Source organism: Stegodyphus dumicola, chromosome 9 (genome assembly GCF_044657685.1).
Source record: "Stegodyphus dumicola isolate Sdum_Otavi_A_Nest chromosome 9, ASM4465768v1".
Lineage (NCBI taxonomy): Eukaryota > Metazoa > Arthropoda > Arachnida > Araneae > Eresidae > Stegodyphus > Stegodyphus dumicola.
The window spans coordinates 144,694,179-144,717,035 of record NC_140776.1 but is presented as its reverse complement, the minus strand read 5'-3'; the positions used below and the strand labels follow the sequence as shown (position 1 = coordinate 144,717,035).

General features: G+C 33.6%; 1 protein-coding gene across 1 annotated transcript in view; it reads left to right on the top strand.

The window, feature by feature from the left end:
* The window catches only part of LOC118201364 (uncharacterized), a 56,256-nt gene that overhangs the window by 17,788 nt on the left and 15,611 nt on the right, over positions 1-22,857 (top strand). Inside the window, exon 2 of the mRNA XM_035373458.2 lies at positions 16,338-16,675. Within this exon, the coding sequence (XP_035229349.1) occupies positions 16,338-16,675 (338 nt within the window). The remainder of the gene's footprint in view (positions 1-16,337; positions 16,676-22,857) is intronic.

Below are 22,857 nucleotides of genomic sequence, written 5' to 3'. Positions count from 1 at the left end.
TCGTACAGACGCCACAAAAAATTCTCTTCAGAATTAATTTTAAAGCAGTTTTATAATTTTTTTTTGAAGGAAAAGAGTATTTTATTCTGTCCTTACGTACAGATATCACGCAAAAACATCGTTAAATTGCATTCGATAGCGGTCAAAATGGATATTTTCGTTGAAATATGCTGCCTGAAACTTTTCGCGATTAATACTTCCTTTTTACTTCGTACAAGGAAGTAAAAATGTCAGTTGAGCCGTGCTTAAGAGCATCAGCCCTTAAGTCAGTATATAATTCTAAAAATGTGCTGATTTAATTCTTTTTATTATAAATGTTATTAAGTAGTATTTACTATAGAAACCAATGAGCTTCTCATGCAATTATATGACAGCTAATCAAGGTTACATTTCTAGATCAGCGGTGTACCAGAGGGGTGTGCAAAGGGCCACATGCATTCCTCAAAATTTTTTCTCGTATCAAAAATTCCTAAATCTAAGGGTGACTTTGTTAATTTTTGTTAATCGAAGCAGGGTTTTTTTTTTTTTTTTTTTTTTTTTTTTTTTTTTTTACCTTGATTGCTTTATTGTACGAAGTAAAAAGGAAGTATTTATTGTAATCGCGAAAAATTTCAGGCAGCATATTTCAACAAAAATATCCATTTCGACCGCTATCGAATGCAATTTAACGATGTTTTTGCGTGATATCTGTACGCAAGGACAGAATAAAAGACTCGTTTCCTCCAAAAAAATTATAAAACTGCTTTAAAATTAATTCTGAAGGGAATTTTCATGGCGTCTGTACGAACGTAACGTACGTACGTACGTATCTCGCATAACTCGAAAACGAGTAGCCTCAGAACGTTGAAATTTTGTATATAGGACTGCTATAACATGTAGATGTGCACCTCGTATTTTGGTTGCGATCGGCCGCACCAAACGCATATAAATACTATATTTATATATATATATATCCCCTTTGTTACTCGGCACAGTTTCTTTACTCTTATATGTTTGTAAATTGTACATTTTTTGCTTTAAAAATGATTGAATTATGTTGTTCTTATCTTCCGGTTAAGGTTTTTATGCCTTTCGTAATTCTGGAAGCAATATTTGTACAATTATCAACAATTTAAAAGCTGTTTAAGTGCGGTTAAGTTTTAAATAACATGGCGGACATATTTGTTTACATTTGAAACAGCAGAATTGTAGATTTGTTGCTAATCTACGGAGACTAAGCTTCGCAACAACAAAAATAACGCCTTCATTTATTATTGCGAATTAAATCATGCTTAATCCTTTCTGGAATTTTTTCGAGGAAATAAGTATTTAAGATTTACTTCGTAATTTTTAATACAGATATTTTGAGTTTTTATGTATTTTTGCCTTGTCGCGAAGTGAGAACTGAATTAATTGAATGAGAAATACTAAATCGTCTGTGAAAAACTGTTTCGTTTCTGTTTTGTTTGCTTAATTTCTTTCATACATCGTTCTAGCTTTATTATAGTATTTGAATAGAATATGTGGCAACGATAAGATAATTCTTCAAATGATATAAATTTTGTGCATTCAGAGTGTCGTTATAGTAAACAAATATAGTGAATTTTAAAGAGTGCATTTATTCTATTGTGGTTTATGCGCTGTCAACGAAGTAGATTAAATGCAATCCAATCAATTTAAATGAAATTCAAGAAAAAAATGCGTATAATTTAATATTCCGTACAAGGAAGTCATGTGGTGTACACATCAGGTTTTTTAGTTTCTTCTTATTGGAAGATATCGAGTAGCCTATTTTGTTAATGCTTATCTCTATTATTCACTTAACAGTGGCAGCATATGTATTGTAGAGATCAGGTTAGTGAACAGTTACTGTTCACATTTGTTAAAAGTGCGCTGCAGGAAGTGATAGAGGTAGGTTAATTAAATTATCCAAATTTAACACATGCTGAAACCCCACGAGTGGCCGAGAGGTTAAGACCGCTAAATACTGGTAGTTCAACGTGGCTTGGTTTGGATCCCAGGTGAACGGACTGTTGTACTAAGGCTGCAAGACTGGTTTTCGTGGTTTTTCATATGTGGGACTTGAATACGAGGCAGTTTAACTTAGAAAGAGAAGCGATGTCTTTCTTCACGAAAGCATCCCTCCTCTTACATAGATGGTTACAGCCGAAAACATCGCGGCAAAAACATCGCAGACGAAAACGTCGCGGAGAAAACAACGCAAGGCGAAAACGTCGTGCTACAAAACATCGTAGGAGAAAACATCGCAAAGAGAAAACATCGCAGTTCTAAAACATCGCGGTACAAAACATCGTCGTCGAAAATAAAGCCGTTCAAAAACTTCGCAGTTTAAAAACATCGTCGTCAAAAATATCGTGGTAAAAAATAAAGTATCTACAAATCATCGCATGACGATAACATCGCAGACATGCTTTTTTCATACATGCTTTTCGCAAACATGCTTTAATAACTGTAAATGGATATTCGCATAATGATTTGTGAGCGCAAGATGGAAAGAATTATAATTTTTACTTTCACATTTTTTTATTAACTAATAAATTTTTGCTGAAAAAGTAAAAAGGAAACAAGCATAGCATATTAATGCAACTTATAGCACTTAATAGAATTTTAAACCGACATAGTTAACTAAAAAGGCCATTAATAAATCATTTTTTATAAAGTTTTGACTGGTAATTTTTCATGAAAAGTATAATCTATAAGTTGCATTTAATTTTCTATGCTTAAGTTTCCTTCTTACTTTTTCAGCAAAAATTTATTAGTTAATAAAAAAGTGCGAAAGTAAAAATTATCCTTCTTTTCATCTTGCGCTCACAAATCATTATGGGACTATCCATTTACAATTATTAAAACCTGAAAAAAGTATGTCTGCGATGTTATCGTCATGCGATGATTTGTAGATACTTTATTTTTTACCACGATATTTTCGACGACGATGTTTTTAAACTGAGAAGTTTTTGAACCGCTTTATTTTCGACGACGATATTTTGTACCGCGATGTTTTAGAACTGCGGTGTTTTCACCCACGATGTTTTGTACCACGACGTTTTCGCCTTGCGTTGTTTTTTCCGCGACGTTTTCGTCCACGAGGTTTTTGCCGCGGTGTTATCGGCGGACACCACATTGATAGTCCTCGTGGGTTTGTGATATTCAAATAACCTAACTTAACCTTAACACATACCGAAGGACCATAGAGAGTGAACTATGTTCATACTCCTAAACCCATAATTAAGCCCCAAGCCGCAACTGAAACTGAGCTTGAAAACAAAAAAACTAAGTAAGGGGAACTTGACCTCTTTTAGAACCCCAGGCCCCGTTATTTCAGGAATGCTTCCGCTTCTCTCGTCGAAGAGAAAATGCTGCTATACTATCATTTGGCAAAAGGTATTGATTGTTTCCTCAGCCTTTTTTCCTGCCATTCGTTTTACAGTATTTGCCTTCGTGGAGGAAGAATTTGAGGAAATTTGAGAGTGTTAAGATTCATCACCAAAGTTGTACATCTAAGAGTATTTTTGATTCTAATTCAGATACCTCTACTATCCTTTTAAGCTGAAATTAAAATCCCACTCCAAGGCGAACATCCTAAAATATTCATCCTAAAATTTTAGGTCTCGATACATCCAAAAATATGATGTATCAAATTTTGTAAATCGTAAATTATCTGATGAAGAGAAACTTACGTTAGCCAAGTATGCAACAGAAGATCAGAAGACAGAGAGTGAAATATTTATTGTTAAAAAAATGTGTTTTCAATTAATCATACGAAATTTTGATTGTCGTGCGTTTGAATATACCAGAAAAAAACAGTTAGGCATTTATTAAAAACAACATAATAAAATGAGTCACAATATCCAAAGCATTAGGTACAACAGCGCAACAAACAGCTACTCAGAAAACAAATTGCTGATCAAAATGTTTACTGTGCCTAAAGTGATGTGCATAATAGGATTTATTGTGCGTACTAGGATACTTTAAAAATATGTTTAGTCGAGACAAAAACAACGTTTTATGTTATCCTCGTGCGAAGCAGTGTGCTTTTAAAATCTCTTAAGAAGCACAGCAGTCCGAGCCTCCTTCTTTCCCCAAAAGAAGCAGTCGCTTTCTCTTTATGAGTCCAGTTTTTGCATAAAGAAGGATTCTAGACTCATTACTATGCTCGGTATACTTAAATGAGGAATGGAAAGCTAAAGCATATTCCCAGCAAGCTTTTGCAAAGAGAGTTGGATGGAGGAATCATGTAAAATTGGAATGATGTCAAATTTCATGCCTTTTTAGGACGTTTTCTTAAATGCGCAGTTATACAGAGAGAAAATCTTGATTTTTGATCCATATGTGAAACATTCTTAGAGTAACTGTCATTGACGAATTCTGTTTAATGGATGGTAACGCACTATTTCATAGCGCGAAACTCGTCTCGTCTCTTAGTGAAATATGTAAGTTGAAGTAACCAAGAAAGTTCTGGCCTAAAGACACTCTAAACTTATTCCTCTTGAACATAAATGGGATACGTTAATCTCATTCTAGGACACTTTAGTAGTCAGCAAGAGCGCTAAGAAATAAAAGATGTTATTACCCGAAGATCTTTCCTAGATTCTGATAAAAAGCATGATCACATAGGAATTAAAAATCCTTATTAAAGTTTCGATTTGAAGTCATATGTTTTTTGTATGCATAGTTATTTAACATGTTTGTTCTTGTGTTCAAAATCAAAGCCAATTTTAGAGTTGTATAATATTTGGTTTTACATTTCAAGAGTTATGAAAATGTAATGATTTCGAGGCATTTCGTGCTTCTAGCAAAAAGTATTTATTAATGTACCTGCAGACTAACAAAACGTCGTGAAATGAGTACATCATGCTTTGAAAGTATGAAAAGGAAATCGCACCCAGCATTTATTATTACTTGAGAGGCGGTTAGATGTTATCAGTCAGCTGGTAGGTACGAACTGCGCCAAATTTGATCAAAGATCCCCGTCCCCCTCTTATCTAACCACGAACTGCGCGACGTTTCCTGTCCCCTATTTATTTCCCAAGAAGATTGGGTGCTACAAAAAGTCATTTATCGCCATTAATGGGACATTCTATTGAGACTGCAAGCTTCTATTTTCGTTTATCAATATTGTAAAAATTGTGCATGCAAAACAAATATTAATTTAAAGTCTGGCGTGTGCTAAAGTAAAAATAAATTTTTATGTTAAAAGTTTTATGATGCTTAAAGGAATGATGAGCCAGATCTTTTTTTATTCTCTGTAAGAATTAACAACTTTCCAAATTGTAGATTTTAGTCGCTGATATACTATATGTGATGTACCAGCTTTTGTCCGGAATAAATAGATTGGTGAAGAATCATAGATGTAGTCGTAGATTAAATTATCAGACGATAAGTTTTAAAAAACAGGATCCATTTATTATATTTCAGGAGAAAATAGCAGTTACAAAAATTAAGATCTCCGGAGTAAATAAAAAAGAATTACTAATAACTTTTTGTATGACTTTTTGTATGAAGTTTACTGCATCGTTACATTAAAGAAAAGACCCCGATATTCCTTTGCGAGTCCTTTTATAGTCTCTGGAAAGGCGGAGCTTCCAAGAAATGACGTCAGCCATTCCAGTTCGCTTTAAATATCTTCAGAACATTCTATAACTGTACGTGTAGAAAAGGCGGGAAAAACAATTTGACTACGGGGCTGTGGATTTAATTCCACGTACTTTCAAATAAGAGACCGTCGCCATAAAAAATGAAAAGAACATAGAGTTAGAATTTTAAGTATGTTCTTGACTATGGAATTTTATTATATATATATCAGTATTCAATAGTAAAATTGATAGATTAATGACACACAAAACTGATACATAATCAACCTATCAAATATCGGATTTGCAGCTCACCTTAAATAAGTTTCCTGTCTAGATAAATATTAACAAATCTTCTTAGATAGCAGAATAGTTTTAACTTTCAAATTTATCATTTTAGGTAAACAGTTCTAATTTAATTAAAAAAATTCTCTTTATTAAATCTAAAAATTGGACTTCTTAAGTCGTTCTAAATTCACACTAATATTATTTCAATATATTCCCGTATTAAACTTTCCATTTTTAGTCATTGAAGTTATTTTAAGGTTATTTAACTTTGTTACAAATTCCATATTTTAATACTAGAAATGTTTAAATATTTATTCTGTTTTCCACCCGATGTACTTTGGCATACATTTAATTTCTAATACACATTTAATTAATAAATTAATAATTATGAGCGTCAGCAGAATTTTCATAATTAACAAAAAAAATAAATAAAAAAAATAAATAAATAAAATAAAATAAAATAAATAAATAAATAAATAAATTCAAACTCCCTTATATTCATATCCTGGGATTTTCAGTTCTCTTTTAATCCATTAGTTAACAGAATATGTTTCTAACACCTTGGTAAAGTTTAATCTTCAGCACGAGCTCATTTTCCAACCTAGTTTCAGGCTGAATTATTTGTAAAATTAATTATTTGAAATTATTTATTAACAAAGATGGTCGCTAAATTACCCTAATGATATTTCTTACTGTTGTAATTTATAATACAACGAGTTCATGTGATTTATAATATAACTAGAAAGCCCGGCGGTCATACGAAATGACCGCTGTTCTAGATATTATTAATTGTAATTAATATGATTTATGCAAAGGTGTCTGCTAATTCAATCTGAATTACCCAGGGCAGGCGGCGAGAACGCCCCTTTGCTTACTGCCCCACGGGGTTTCCCCCTTCTACTTGCTTAATTGCTTAAAGTAGAGTGCAATGAAGAAACCACTGGCGGTACATTTCTTAACAGCCCACCGCTAGCTCAATCAATAAAGGTGATTTAAATAATGAAATGTTAATTCACATGTCAAAGATCTCTTTGTACACAACATTTCTTGTGTAGATCTTTCCATCATTTTTAAGCTCGCCTTGCAGAGGACCATCCATTATTTTTAATTTTACTTCCGTCCTTTCACGAACTCTTGAACAGGCAATATAGAGTTGACTGTGTCCAAATGCAGGCTCAGGTAAAAAAATGCCAACACGTTTAAGCGTTTGGCCCTGAAACTTATGAATGGTCATAGCAAAGGCAAGTTTTACAGGAAATTGTCTACGCCTCAATTGAAACGGAAACCCTGTGCCGTGGCAACTTCACCCCATTGGCTAGTACAGTTACGCAAGCAACCAATAAACTACCGGCGACAAACAGACATTTAAGCCGCATATATATATATGGGCTGAAGTAACATCATCTCCTCCGAAACGGCTCGCTCCCGGGCTTAGCGAAGCACACCGTTGAATTCCGCAGGTCCGTGGCACACCATTTTGACATTTCTTGGGACTTTAATTAGCCGAGATATTAATTAAAAACTAATTTCCCCCCCTACGTTTTCCCTACATTTTCCACTTTCTTTCTTGGGTTTTTTCCCTATTAGAGGGATTCGGCTACGTGCAAAATTCTTTTTTCTCCAATATCTACGGAACGGCGCCGAGTTGAAATTCGAGACGCATATCCTCGGATTCTAAAAAATTCTCCGAATCCATCGATACCATTTTCATCTTTGTACGACTTTAATCGGCGGAGATATTAATTAAAAACTGCGGAAACGTTAATTTCCGCGCTCATTTTTCCGAGTGGCAACAATAAACTATCGGCGACACACACTTTAGCCGCTTATATAAAAGAATATAATGTTTAGCTCAATTAAAATTTAAAATAATTTAATTAAAGCTCATTTGCAAGCACCTGCAGGCATTACACAGAACTAACATCAAATATATTCATAACTTTACAAAATTATTAACTGAAAGTAAAATTGGAACTGATGAAGGTATGTAAACAAATAAATCGATTTTTCTATAATAAGTTCTGGTTAAAAAAGTTTACAAATTTTAAAAGTGATACAACCATAAATTACTAAAATTTTGAGTATAATGATTTTAATAAAAATATCTGCTTCAAGAAACGCAACAAAAGATTTTGATGTTTATATGAATATGTGGACGCTTTGCAGCTAGTAGAACGTCAAGTGAGTATTTCGTTTCTTATCAGGTATTCAACATTTGTTCTGTAATACTAGACACGGCTTCTATTATTCTAATCTTAAAAAGATGCATTCAATGTAGAACGTCCGCTTGAGAAAATTGGAGACAGAAGATTTTGTTAAAAATGCAATGGGGATGTCGAAAAACATATTACAAGATATATTTCATCTTCAATAACTTCTCAGTTTATGCATAAAATTATCAACCACTGTAGATCTGATAATGATGTAAGATCTATGAAACTACTCACTTTCTTACCATTCTCTAATATCAATTTATTTAGCTTAATGGCATACAGATAAGTTTAACTCATTCACCAAACATGTAAATCTCTAATTCAGCCCACTTTTGTTCTTATCTGTGCTGTATCTTCTATTTTCCTTAATATATTGTTCAGCCTAATTTCAAAAGGTCTTATGATCAAGCGGAAAAGTCACTAAACTTTGGTAGTTCGACTCGAGTTTCTAATCCCAGAGATCTCCCAGCTCTTTTTTTTTTTTTTTTTTTTTTTTTTTTTAGTCCAAAGGGATTTGAATCCCGAAGGACTATTAGTTTCGTTTTGGCATTTTGCGTCGGACTCATAAATGTCGGTTCACTTTTCAAACTGTTGCCACAAAATGTTAGAGTCCTGCATTATATTTGAAGAAATTAAATAATGAAAAATCTGCATAAATGTATGTATATTTCTCGTATTGTGATAAAACAACGGTACATAGAGTCATCGAATTTTGAATAACGTAATCCTCCAACGAATATGAGCATGTGGAAGACCAAATTGGAAATTTGAAATTTGTTTTATGATCGATTTCCTATTTTTTAAAACTTTGACGAATTTTTGATTAACAAACTCAAGGATTTCAAAGCGAGCAATGGCAACGTTGTGCAGAAAAAACATTTTTATCTCCAGCGCGAGAGTCTCTGTATCGGAAATTCTAAAGATATGCTCGTTTTAAAACTATTTTGCGATATTGCTGTTGCACTGGATCTTATGGTTTAAGTGCGAGGAACATGATATTTAATAAAGAAAGGTAACACACAAAATGTTAAAAAACGCCCCTTTGGACGTAATTTAAAATCTGAAACATTTCAGATTTTTTTTTTTTTTTTTTTTTTTGTACTTATTTACTGTGTAAAAATGTATCGTAAAAATACTTTTTAAATTTATTCTTTAAAAATATTGCAAAAATGTTCACTTTGGCATACCATTTTACAAATCCCTCTAATAAGAAAAAATAAGGAAAGAAATTAACTCGTTTTCGGTTATTTATTCCTCGCTGCAAATTATATGTAACTTTTTCCAAAAGCATACAGTTTATATGGATATCAATAAATTAAGGATTATTTCTCCATCTAATTTTCTTAACATGTTTATTCCAGAATTTTCTTTTCACACTGTAGCGCTTAACTTTATGAGTTTTCTATAATCATTCAATTTTACTAGCCATGGCAATTTTGCATACCTTCTGACAAGTAGTTATATTTTTAACCACTGTATTTTAATTCCTATTGACTATCAGTACATTATTCACTTGTTTCACAAGTGCAACTTTTATTTTATGCGCAAATCTACGTAAAATAGCATTAAAACTTCAGTTATGCGGAGCTCCTGATCGATTGCTTGTTTTAGATTGAATGAAATTAAGCTTAATGTTACTGTTAATTAGCTTGTTATTAATTTAATTATACATATAGAAATATGTGTTAAAATTGAGAAATATATGCTGGAGAATAAATGAACGACAATTTATGAGATTGCTATGGAAATTGGCATAACTGCTGGATCAGACGAATAACCCTGCATGAAAAGACGGGATGTCGAGAGTCTATGCATAGCAGGTACACAGGATGTTGATACCCGAAATGAAGACACATCGGATCGTCAGATACCAGTTACTGGTGGATCACATTAACCACTAGTTATCACATTTATCACGAAGATAAAAACATTTATTTGAGCTTAAGGGCAAGAGATGAAAGATGACTTTAACACTGAGATCCTGAAACAAAAGATTAGACTATGAATATGGAGATGGCATGGCATGGACCTGTCCGATCTTCCAATTTCAGAATTCAAAAATCTACTAGGAAGATTTTGGGCGTAACCTTTTTTAGATGAAGAAAAACCAGATCTTTTTTTCCCCTTACTGTAGTGTAATCGGAAGCAATCAGAAGACACGGAGTTCAAATCCCGGTGAGAGCACTACTCATTTCTCATGTTTCTTGTTCCTAAGTAAACTTAACCGCTCTAGAAGTGGCCTTCGAAAATAAAATGCGGTGGGAGATAGATTTGGCAAATGAATCCTCTCCTTCCCAATCGCCTTATAAATGGGGAATAGTGTAAGGTATTTTCTCCTCTTTTGCCGCATGCCTTTGTAATTAGAAGCACGTCCGGTTTGTGATCAAAAGGATCGGAGTTCGAATCCTGGATAGGGCACTGCTCATTTTTCATGTTTCCTGTTCTGAAAGAAATTTAATCGTTCTACAACATGTTGTCATGATAACAAGTATTATTGTTAAGACACAATAACACGCCGAATAAATACTAATTCAGAAGTCAAACAACAAAAATCAGCGTTATATTTACCAAATTTTCACAGGACTAGTTTCGATGGTTTTACCGAACCACCATCTTCAGCTGCAAAACCGCAAATGAAATAGATAGGAAATAATGATTAGATAAGATAAGAAAGCCTGGACAAGAATAAGCAAGTGGCGCCATCTGTTGGTGAAACCAGAACTAAAACATAATTTCTTTAAAGGCCGAAGGCAAATTTGGATTGGAATTAGGATCGTTAACTAGAACAGAAAGATTTTTATGAATGTGAAATGCCTCTAGAAAATCCAGTTCTCCAATGGAAGATGTTTTTTGAATAATTTTGGCAGCAGAAAAACTGAAAGTGTGGTTTTCGGACCAACAATGTTGAGCAACAGAAGACTTCTGTGTTTCCTTTTTTCTAACATATGCCTCATGTTCCTTGACGCGAAATTTTAAGGCTCTCTTAGTTTGGCCAATGTAAATTAAACCACACTGGCAAGGAATCCTGTAAATACCCCACGAATTCATATCCGGAATGGGGTCCTTGATTATGGAACTCGGAATTTTATTGATGGGAGAATAAACAACCCGAAAGTTAAATTTCTGCAAAATATGTGCAACTTTATAGTTAATTGATGGAAAGAAGGGAATGACAACAGAATTTTTATAATCTCCTAAAACAAGAGTGTGCCTTTTAGTGTGTTGAGATGAGAATTTTTTAACTGCTTGATTAATAATTTTGGGTGGAAAGCCCCTGTCAATAGCTATTGCTTTTAAATAATTTAGTTCTTCATCAAGCGCTAGTTTGGAGGAGCAAACTTGAAGAGCACGGAAAACATAGGAATAAAATGAAGCTAACTTTTGTTTAGTCGGATGACATGATTTAAAGTGTGGTGGAAGGCAAACCGATGAAGGTTTACGGTAAACCGTAGTACTGAAGTTGGATGTGTTACGTGTGACCAGAATGTCGAGAAACGGAAGAGAATTGCAAGTCTCAAGTTCAAAAGTGAACTGAATAGCAGGATCAATAGAATTCATTGTTGAAAGAACTTTATTTAAATCATCTTTATTACCTTCAAACAGAGTAAAAGTATCGTCTACGTAGCGGAACCATGCCGGGAAGTTTAAAGTTTCAAACAATTTTGATTCATAATAATGCATGTAGATATCAGCCAGGATGGGACTGAGGGGGCTTCCCATGGCTAATCCCTCAGTTTGCTTGTAATATTTATTTTGGAAAACAAAATGTGTTTGTTTCAAACAGAGTTGAGTGAGAGAAATTAGCTCATCAATTTCGATGCGAGAGAAATGAAATTCGCGAAGTCTGGTTTCTAGACATCTTAATGCACCCTCCACTGGGACATTGGTGAATAATGATTTTACATCAAAAACGATGATTTCACAATGATTTTACATTGTGATTGCATGAGTTTCGGTAAGTACTTTTTTGCAATTTTCAAGTTATGTTTATATTTTGTATATTTGGATACTGTGCTTTGCTTGTCTGATTTCATGCATTTTGCTTACAAACGTTTTGTTTTCTATTAATTTCATTGAGGAATTTTTCTGCTGTTTTGTGTGTGCTTTATTATTGTTTAGTTAATTTAGCTTGATTTTCTGTATTGTTTATCATGCCTTCATCCGTTAATCGTTTCACTAAATTACGCCTGAAACGGCAAAAATTCCTGAATCATCTTGACTTTTTACTTAAATGTAAATGTAAAAAATTGATCCCAAATTTTATTCAAATCAAATCTAATCAAAAACCTTCGAGTCGCGTTTCAAGAATTCTGTTAAATTGCAAGCTTGCCTTACTTCGGTCCGTCATAAGGGATACACGTCAACAATTGTCCAAAATTGAACGCGAACTCTATAAGCTTCATCTGGAACTCGCTAAATCATATCCAAAATTCACTGCCTTGGACAAAAGTCTTGGTCTAGAACGGAGAATGCAGTTAACCGTCATAAAAACACCCTTGCAGTTAAATTCGAAAAACTTCTTTTACTATCTTCCAGTTCAAGTAGTTCAAAAAATCTTCGCATTGTAAACATCAAGCCAATAGTTAATATTTCTAATGTTAGTCTTTCAGAAGAACAAGAGAGAATTCTAAAATATAATTTTAACTTCTCACAAACCTGTAAACCCTCGATTCCAAAGATTTTGGCTCCTATCGAAAAAGCTTTCAAGTTCAGTAAAGTTTCAGATTCACAGAAAGAAATGATTAGGCATCTTATCGATCATAATGTGAAATTCAATAATAAACCTTTGAAACCAAATCTAACTGCGAGAGAAAGAGCTACATTGCGTGAAATTCATTCTAACCCGGATATTATTATTTCAAAGGCCGACAAAGGTGGCCAGATAGTCGTCATGGATAGGAACACTTACATCGATGGTGTCACTAAACTCTTAAACGAAGGACCATATAATCCGATCCCTAAAGATCCTTCACCTTCGGACTTGTCAAAAATAAAAACTGCGATCAAATCTTCGCAAATCATTTCAGGCAACTTAAAACATTCACTTATCCCATCTGTTGCGAATTGTGCCAGATTATATGCTCTTCCCAAAATTCATAAAAGTGGTATTCCTTTCCGCCCTATTGTATCAAATTTAGGTACTGCCTCGTATCCATTAGCTAAATATTTAGTTTCTAGATTTTCAACTCTATTAGACAATAACATTTACACCATAAAAAATTCAATAGAGATTGTAAAAAAAGTTAAAAACATTTCTCCTAGTAATTTACTCATGGTTTCTTTTGATGTAAAATCATTATTCACCAATGTCCCAGTGGAGGGTGCATTAAGATGTCTAGAAACCAGACTTCGCGAATTTCATTTCTCTTGCATCGAAATTGATGAGCTAATTTCTCTCACTCAACTCTGTTTGAAACAAACACATTTTGTTTTCCAAAATAAATATTACAAGCAAACTGAGGGATTAGCCATGGGAAGCCCCCTCAGTCCCATCCTGGCTGATATCTACATGCATTATTATGAATCAAAATTGTTTGAAACTTTAAACTTCCCGGCATGGTTCCGCTACGTAGACGATACTTTTACTCTGTTTGAAGGTAATAAAGATGATTTAAATAAAGTTCTTTCAACAATGAATTCTATTGATCCTGCTATTCAGTTCACTTTTGAACTTGAGACTTGCAATTCTCTTCCGTTTCTCGACATTCTGGTCACACGTAACACATCCAACTTCAGTACTACGGTTTACCGTAAACTTTCATCGGTTTGCCTTCCACCACACTTTAAATCATGTCATCCGACTAAACAAAAGTTAGCTTCATTTTATTCCTATGTTTTCCGTGCTCTTCAAGTTTGCTCCTCCAAACTAGCGCTTGATGAAGAACTAAATTATTTAAAAGCAATAGCTATTGACAGGGGCTTTCCACCCAAAATTATTAATCAAACAGTTAAAAAATTCTCATCTCAACACACTAAAAGGCACACTCTTGTTTTAGGAGATTATAAAAATTCTGTTGTCATTCCCTTCTTTCCATCAATTAGCTATAAAGTTGCACATATTTTGCAGAAATTTAACTTTCGGGTTGTTTATTCTCCCATCAATAAAATTCCGAGTTCCATAATCAAGGACCCCATTCCGGATATGAATTCCCGGGGTATTTACAGGATTCCTTGCCAGTGTGGTTTAATTTACATTGGCCAAACTAAGAGAGCCTTAAAATTTCGCGTCAAGGAACATGAGGCATATGTTAGAAAAAAGGAAACACAGAAGTCTTCTGTTGCTCAACATTGTTGGTCCGAAAACCACACTTTCAGTTTTTCTGCTGCCAAAATTATTCAAAAAACATCTTCCATTGGAGAACTGGATTTTCTAGAGGCATTTCACATTCATAAAAATCTTTCTGTTCTAGTTAACGATCCTAATTCCAATCCAAATTTGCCTTCGGCCTTTAAAGAAATTATGTTTTAGTTCTGGTTTCACCAACAGATGGCGCCACTTGCTTATTCTTGTCCAGGCTTTCTTATCTTATCTAATCATTATTTCCTATCTAGTTCATTTGCGGTTTTGCAACTGAAGATGGTGGTTCGGTAAAACCATCGAAACTAGTCCTGTGAAAATTTGGTAAATATAACGCTGATTTTTGTTGTTTGACTTCTGAATAAGTATTATTGTGCTAATCTACTGAATCAACTCTGACAAGCTGTGACAAACCTAGCAGAATAATGTTTCTTTTGCACGACAACGTTACAGCACACAGCCTCAGATTTTCTAAACTGCTACTCTTCAGCTACCAAATTACTAAACCTGGATCGAAATGATTTCTTTTTGTTTCAAAAGCTGAAGCTGTATTCGCATGGAACAGCACGTTACAGCGACTTTATAAGGTATTTCTCCCGCCTTCCTAGCGTGCCTTCGTGGTGTAGGGGTTCCTCACGCTGGGCCGGTATTCCAGAGGTCCGTGGTTCGATTCCCGGCGAAGGCTGGTTGCTAATTTTTCATCTTGCTTCCATTAAAAATCCGAATGTCTCTATAGTGGTACCCGAACTAAAAAGGGTGTTGGATAATGATTCTCCTCACCCAAGATTTGGCAATTGGGTCCCCTAAAAACCCAGTCGCCCTTTAAAAGGGGGAGTATATAAGGTATTTCTTCCGCCTTCCTAGAGTGCCTTCGTGGTGTAGTGGTTCTGCACGCTGGGCCGGTATTCCAGAGGTCGGTGGTTCGATTCCCGGCGAAGGCGATTGCTCTTTTTCATTTTGCTTGCTTCCAAAAAATACCTAATGTCTCTACAACTTATGGTGGTTCGGTGGTAGTCCTAATTTGTAAAACTCCTTAAAGAATGATTTAAAAAGTGACTAAACATTTTTTCCTGATGAAATCCAATGCTTTACTGGTTGCCGTGCTATGTGCATATAAGTCAAAGGAAGCTGAGAAAATAAGTTTAGATATTTATCTTCTACAAGTGTATTAAGTTTGAAACTTTTTGAAGGCTTCTCATGCAAGATGTGTTTGTAAAAATCTTCGACATAAACCGAGGTGTTTTCTAGAAAAACATTAATTGCTTATGGTATTACATCATAAACTAGAATTTTATTTGAAACCTTGATGAATCATGTACTACGAATTTACCCAGATTTATCATCTCCAAAGTTTTAGTTGTTCAAAATCACTTGTTCGTTTTTCTAGGCCACGTAAAATTTATTGCTACCTTATTCATATGTTTTCAATTTTTCGTGTATTTAATAATACAAAATATTTAATACAATGTAATATATACACTTTTGTAATAAGATATTATATCAATTTAGATGAATGTGCGCAACTTGACAAATTTTGGTCAGATTATAGCTTATAGTTATTAATGAAAAGGTAATTATGTGTTGTTGCCCATTAACCCCTCTGTTATTTGTTTACTGAACATTTGCTTAAATATGACAAGATCTTCTTTTATAGCAGTAATGCAGTTATGTTAATTTCCTTTCCATGTTAGAATTTTCTGTTTTATAATATTCAATGTTACTGAGGTTAGACGTTTTCTCTTAACGACTGACATTTTTAATATAAAATATTACATTTCTCCCCTTTAAAATATATAATATCCAAAATTTAATGTCTAGATGAATAGTGATCCCAATGGGTCCGAAAGTCCCCCTATATTTTTTGAAATTTATATTTTAAATCTTTACTAGTCAGGTTTAGACTATTTAATTTTACATTCTTGTAAATGCAATTTTCGAAACAAATTATAAACAGTAACTTCATTTCAGGTATACAGGTTTTTGTCCTGAATTGGCAGAGCAGGTTGGACGCTCTTATGGTAAACAAACTCATGGAATTATTGAAAAATGTTATGCCCAACTGGGGGAAAGACTTTCTGCTACAGCATGTAAATCATGCCCAAGGAAAGACATTTCACTTCATGACAGCAATATAAGGAGGAATGCGAGACTTATTCATCACTATCAGAAATCTCCGTATTTGTATAATTATGATGTAGCAAATACAGTTCAAGCAGCAGGATTACCGTCTGGAATGGAAAATAGACATATAGAAAAAGGATCAGGAGATGCTGATAGGACATTTTCTTCTCCTGAATCATGCAACTGTAAGAAGTTACGAATGTTCGTTATTGAAACACAAAAGTATAAATGCTCATAAGTGCAGAGTTGATTAAGAGCTAATAGTATTATCTATAAATGAATTAATTTAATATAACTTTCACTTTATACAATAACAATAAATATAAAGCTCCAATAACTAAATGCCTCCTGGCTAGTTCAAACAGGGTTCAAAAGAAACAAGGAGAAAAAAAAATAAGAATTAAAAAAAATCCGAAAGGTTTCAGATTTTAAATTACGTTCAAAAGGTTTTTTTTTAATGCTTTCTTTGTCTGTTACCTTTATTAAATATCATATTCTAAGTACTCAAACCACAAAATTCAATTCAACAGCAATATCGCAAAATAATTTTAAAATGAGCATATCTTTAGAATTTCCGATACAGAGTCTCGTACGCTGGAGACAATTTTTTTTTCCGTACAGTGTTGCCATTTCTCACTTTGAAATCGTTTAGTTTTTTAACCAAAAATTCGTTGAAGTGTTACAAAATAGGAAACCGGTAATAAAAGAAATTTCAAATTCAAATTAGGGCTTCCACATGCCCATATTCTACGGAAAATTACGTTTCTCAAAATTTGATGGCTCTAGGTACCGTTGTTTTATCACAGTGCGAGAAACATACATACATTCATGCAGATTGTTCGTTATTTAATTTCTTTAAATATAATACAGGGCGATAATATTTAGTGGCAACAATTTGAAAATTGATTCGCCGTTTATAGTTTTCAACGCAAAATGCCAAACGAAATTAATAGTCCTTCAGGGTAAATTTCGCCTTTGGACTAAAAAGAAGTAAAAGGTAAATATCTATTATTTAAAATGCAACGCCTTTTTTTTAAATGATAACAAAACTACTTTATTTTGCTTCTACTTAATGTCTCAAAAACAGAAATTAACAATCATTTTCTCTTAAAATGAAAGGAACGATACGTATCTTAACAACTGATATTACTGGTGAATCATAATTGCGTTTATTCACATAATATTTGAAAAGTGAAAATCAGATGATTGACTATATAAAAAACTCTAAATAAGCACATCTCTATTTGTGCTATAATGGATTATTTTTTTGGAGATAACTCTGTCTGAGTAAAATCATGAGCACAGAACATCTAGAATATTCGCAAGTTCAACAAATCCTTTCTTTCTTATTCGCTTTTCAATATTATTTGCCACTATCTCAATATGTTCAGAGTTTTACAATTCACTCAAATGCGCTAATTAATTTTCTCATGAAATGCTAAATGTTAATCCATCTCAAATTATGGCTGACTTTAAGTAATACAAATAACGTGAGCTATAAAAACTGCAGCTGTTATTAAACTAAAATGAAGATTCCTTATATAAGATTAAAAAAAAAAAAAAAAAAGAGATACATTTAAAATGACGATTTTCGAATTATTAGCCCAAAGGGGCATTAGGCCAGAATGGCTAATAGTCTCGAAATGGCGTTTTACATCGAATGGCTGTAAACGGCTGTATCACTTTTCAAATTGTTAGCACCAAATTATATTTAAAGAAATTAAATAATGAAATATGTGCATGAATACAGGTATGTTTCTCGCATTGTGAAATAACAATAATACCTAGATCCATCAAATTTTGAATAATATAGCCCTCCGCCCGAATATGTGCACCTGGAAACCCTAATCTTGAATTTCCAATTTGTTTTATTATCTATCTAATATTTTTAAAACAATAACGAATTTTTATGAAGCTAAACGATTCCAAAGCGAGCAATGGCAACAAACTGTACAAAATAAAATAAAATATTTTCCCCTCCAGCGCGTGAGCCTGTCTATCGGAAATTCTAAAGATATTCTGTTTTTAATATCTTTTAGCTCAAAGAGACGTTAGCTGAAATGCTCTCGAAGCGTGTTTGTATGTGTAAAGAAAAAAAAAGCCCCTTTTGGGTGTAATATAAAGTCTGAAAGCTCTCAGATTTTTTTTTTTTTTTTTAACGTTATTTAATTTTTCCGACTGAAGCGCTAGAAATGTTGCAAGGGTGCAAGAAAAATAGGTTACATCTTTTATAGTAAGCGAATAAAAATCCCTTTTTCAAATGAAAGAAATCTGTACACGAATGACAGTTTGGCATTATTTTTTCAGATTAATTTCTACAAACTTGTTCTGAGAATTTTAAATGAAGTTCTACATTTAAACGGTTAAAACAGGTTCAATGAACTAAGTAAAATGAACTAGAACGAAGATAAAATTTAATATTTATTTATTTTTATTTAGGAAAGGGAAGTTAAAATTCCTCTAAATTTTCATTATTTTCTGTTTATAGCTTTGACAGAAATATCAAAATATAAAATATTGATAGAAATTAACAGAAATAAGAATTTAAGAATCTTTACCAACGATTTTCAACCGGTGATACTCAAGAGAAAAATAAGTGGTACGCAAAGAAACTGTTGTTCAGAGGCCAATATTTAGAGTAAAAAAAGCCATCGTAGGACAACACACTTTATTTACACGAATAATGAATAAAAAGATCACACAGGAAATCGTATTGACCATCACACAGCAAGTAACATCTCACCATCTCCATACGCTCGAATGACGGATGTATCGGGAGAAGAGACAGCTGCGCCATCATAATTAATACGCATGCGCATGACAAAAAGGTTCGCTCGCCTCTACCCAACAGAAACTAAGTGAAATAAGACCAGACATGAAGAAATCATCTCAAGCAGGCCCAGATTTCACATAAAAATTTTAGAATCAAAGTATTACAACTTAAATTTTGATAAGTAAAATTTTAATCTAATATTTTTATGTGTCCACATTTAATACATACAGCCAATGAGTTATGCAAATAGCAAAAAATATATATATTTTTAAATATTTCTTTTGAGAAACTAAAAAATAATCATTGTAAAATATCGTGCTAGTACTAAAGTTTTTCAATTTTTGTTTAGATGGTAGGCGTTAAGCAAAAGGTTGAGAACAGCTGATGTATACCATTGTGGTAGACTCAAGCTACCTCCGCTACAAGGCCTAACTGCTGCTTTCAGTTTCCAAAGGCGATGGGCCACCGTTGTCTACAGCTGTGTTTCTCAACCAGATTTACTCGTAGTACCGCTAAAATATTTCAGTGTTTTATCGGGGACCGGTAAGGTTAGTAATTTGGCCTATTGGCATAATCTTTACACATACAAAACTGACCAGTTCTGAATGTGGAAAGACCAGCGAATAGTGTTTGAAGACCGGCGGTTGAGAAACCCACTGCTTTAGAAGCGTTAACTTTACCATAACCACTTCTTCCTCGACGCTCGTAGTAAACGGATATTTTTCGTCTTGGGCTACTCGAACTTTCATGATGATCGGACCCTCACTCGAGTGCGTAACTGTGTTTTTGTACACAATTTTTTATATTTATTAAATATTATTGATTAAGTTTAAAAGTGGATTACTTAATTCACTTTACTCAACCTTCCAATGTGTATGGAACTTTCTGTGTCTTTCAGTCATAGTAATAATCACCAGGCTACTACCAAAAATTACAAACCAGCATCATAATTAATAGACGTTAATGTGTAGAGGCATTAGGTTCTTTTTGATGCAGAATGATATAAAAAATGTGCAGTGTCTTCGCTGAGACTCGAACTCTGGACCTTTCGAATACGCGCCGAGTGTGCTACCGTTACACCTCGAAGGCAGGCTGGGATGATGTAGAAAATACATTATAAATGAATTATCCTGATTTTAAAGTATAAACAAAATATTTTATGAGAATAATAGTATTTATAAAAATAAATATCTAATTTTTCAGTTTTTGGAAGGTACATGAAAGGAACTCCGTCAGAATATTTAGTAAAAGTTATTACTGCATAAGGAATAAATATTACCTTAAATGGAAAGAAAGGAAATTTGATTTATACAGCAATAGAGCCGCATTCATACTAAAATTTTAAGAATGTTTAATTTACTTTTGTTGTAAATGTTTCATTAATGATTTATGCAACAAAATTGTGAAAAATTCGATAATATCAATGTGCAAGGTTGCGATTTTTGTATGATTACCTAATACTTGTAATATTTTGAAGTTTATATCTATGTTTCTGCAGTGCATCCAGCAAGGGAAAACGTATGTCCCTGGCCCCAGCATCCAGGGTGAGCCAAACTGATGCTGCGAAATTTCAGAATGAAATGTTTTCTATTCTTGGCAAATAGGAGAGGGCACAAAATCATCAATTGTTCTTGGACACAAAAAAAAAAAAAAAAAAAAAAAAAAAACTAGCTACGGCCTTGTTTTTTTTTTTTTTTTTTTTTTTTTTTTTTTAGGGTCCGAGACCATATACTCATATGTAAAAATAAGTAAAGTAGAAAGTGAAAGTAAAGGAAAGAAATGTAAAAGGAAATATATTGTTACAAAATGTATAGGAGCGGTGAGATAGCTTCCTCCTCAAAAGCAATTTTAGGGTTGTCATAAAATTGCAAGGGAAGGCAGGGTTGCCACATTTGGAGAGAAATCACCCATTTGGCAACAAAATTGGCGATATACCATGGACGGATGGAGAACCTTCTGGAACGAATTCTTGCCGGTTTAGCTCAGAACGTTCTCGAACACAAGCCGAAAGCTATATAAACCCTGCTGGTCCGCAGTCAGTTAGAGTGTGCTTCGTCGAGAGGGCGAGTGTGTGTGCCGCGTCTAGCGAGCTGATAATCAGTCATTGAGCAAGTGTCTCGAAGTCTAGAGCCGAGTTGGTCGTCGAGTGCATCGAGAGAGTCTTTTAGCGCATCGCGAATTAGTGCATCGTCGAGTTTTGTCTTAAAGTGTGCTGAGTCGAGAGCTATACTCTTGTGTATCGTCGAGTGCATCGCGTGGAGAGTCTCGAGAGTACGTGGAGTTCCGAGAACGACCAAGCAGAGTTTGGAGCTGTACTCGGGTGCTTTGGAGTGAAGCTGTCTCCACCGTTATTGCCTAACAGTGTGAAGGCTGTGTCGCTGAACGTGTCAGCGTGTTTATAACAGTTCGACGGCTGTAAAAGTGATTTTGAAGCTATCTGATTAATATTGGTAAATAAAGTGTGTTTCGATACTTCATCAAGTGTCGTCGTTATTCACTCCAAATCTAGGAACCCCGTACGAACGTGAAGGAAGAAAATAACGTAACAATATTTATAATTCTTATAATTAAACAGAAATTTTCTTCTAGTTAGTCGTTTTATGTTTGGACTGATAATTTTTAATAAATTTAGCCACTGATTTTTAACAATGCGAAATTTACCTAAAGTCACCAGCTTTCAAGAGAACATTTTTGCACAAATTCAGAATGATTTTGGTGTCGTGTAATTAATGTTTTAAGAGCAAAGTGTATCTTTTTTACACTTTTGTCTGGACTACAAGTCTGCGTCATGATTTCCATGATAGAAAGTTTTTTTTGTAAAATTTCCAAGAGTTTTGATCTGCATTCCTCTTCCATTGCTTTCTGAAGTTCATCAATCGTGGTGAGTTAACGCTAAGAAAGAGCTATTTTCAAAGGACTAGTGGCACAATAATCAGAAGTTTAAAACGTCAGAAAATTTCAGTCACAGGAATATGTTCAAAAAGGTGTGTATGGAATACTTGTATCAGTCTTATTTTTTTTTTTAAGAAATGCAGTAATACTTTTCGAAGTATGAGCTGTTGCTTTGGCTTGATGAAGTTTCATTCTTTGGAAGTCATTGGCATAAAGAAATGGAATTTTTTCTGTGAATATAGGTAAAATTTTCGGTACAGTAAAATTTTCTCTTGATGGTACGTTGAGTTGATTTTAACATTTTTTTTTTTCGCTCGTCTTATTTTTTAATTTCCTGTTAGAAGAGAATCCTGTGACAATCGTAAATCTCTTGCTGAAACGTTTTTTGCTATTGATGGAACCAGGTTGTGTATTTTTTTATCTTCATTGCGATAATAAGCGGACACTTTTTTATTGCACTTGTGTAAACAATTTTTGTAGAGGATATTACAAATTTAAGTGTGTATGGAATACTACTTTTAAATTTATTCTTCTTTACTATTAATCACTCTCCTGTTAATAAATGCCTAAAATTGTCCGTCTGTATTTTAATAATTAATACAAAGTATTATCTCTATACTTATTTAAGTTCGTCAGAACAATTCAAGATTAAATTTACTCTTTTTACATCCTTGTACGAACTAAAAAGGAAGTATTGTAAGC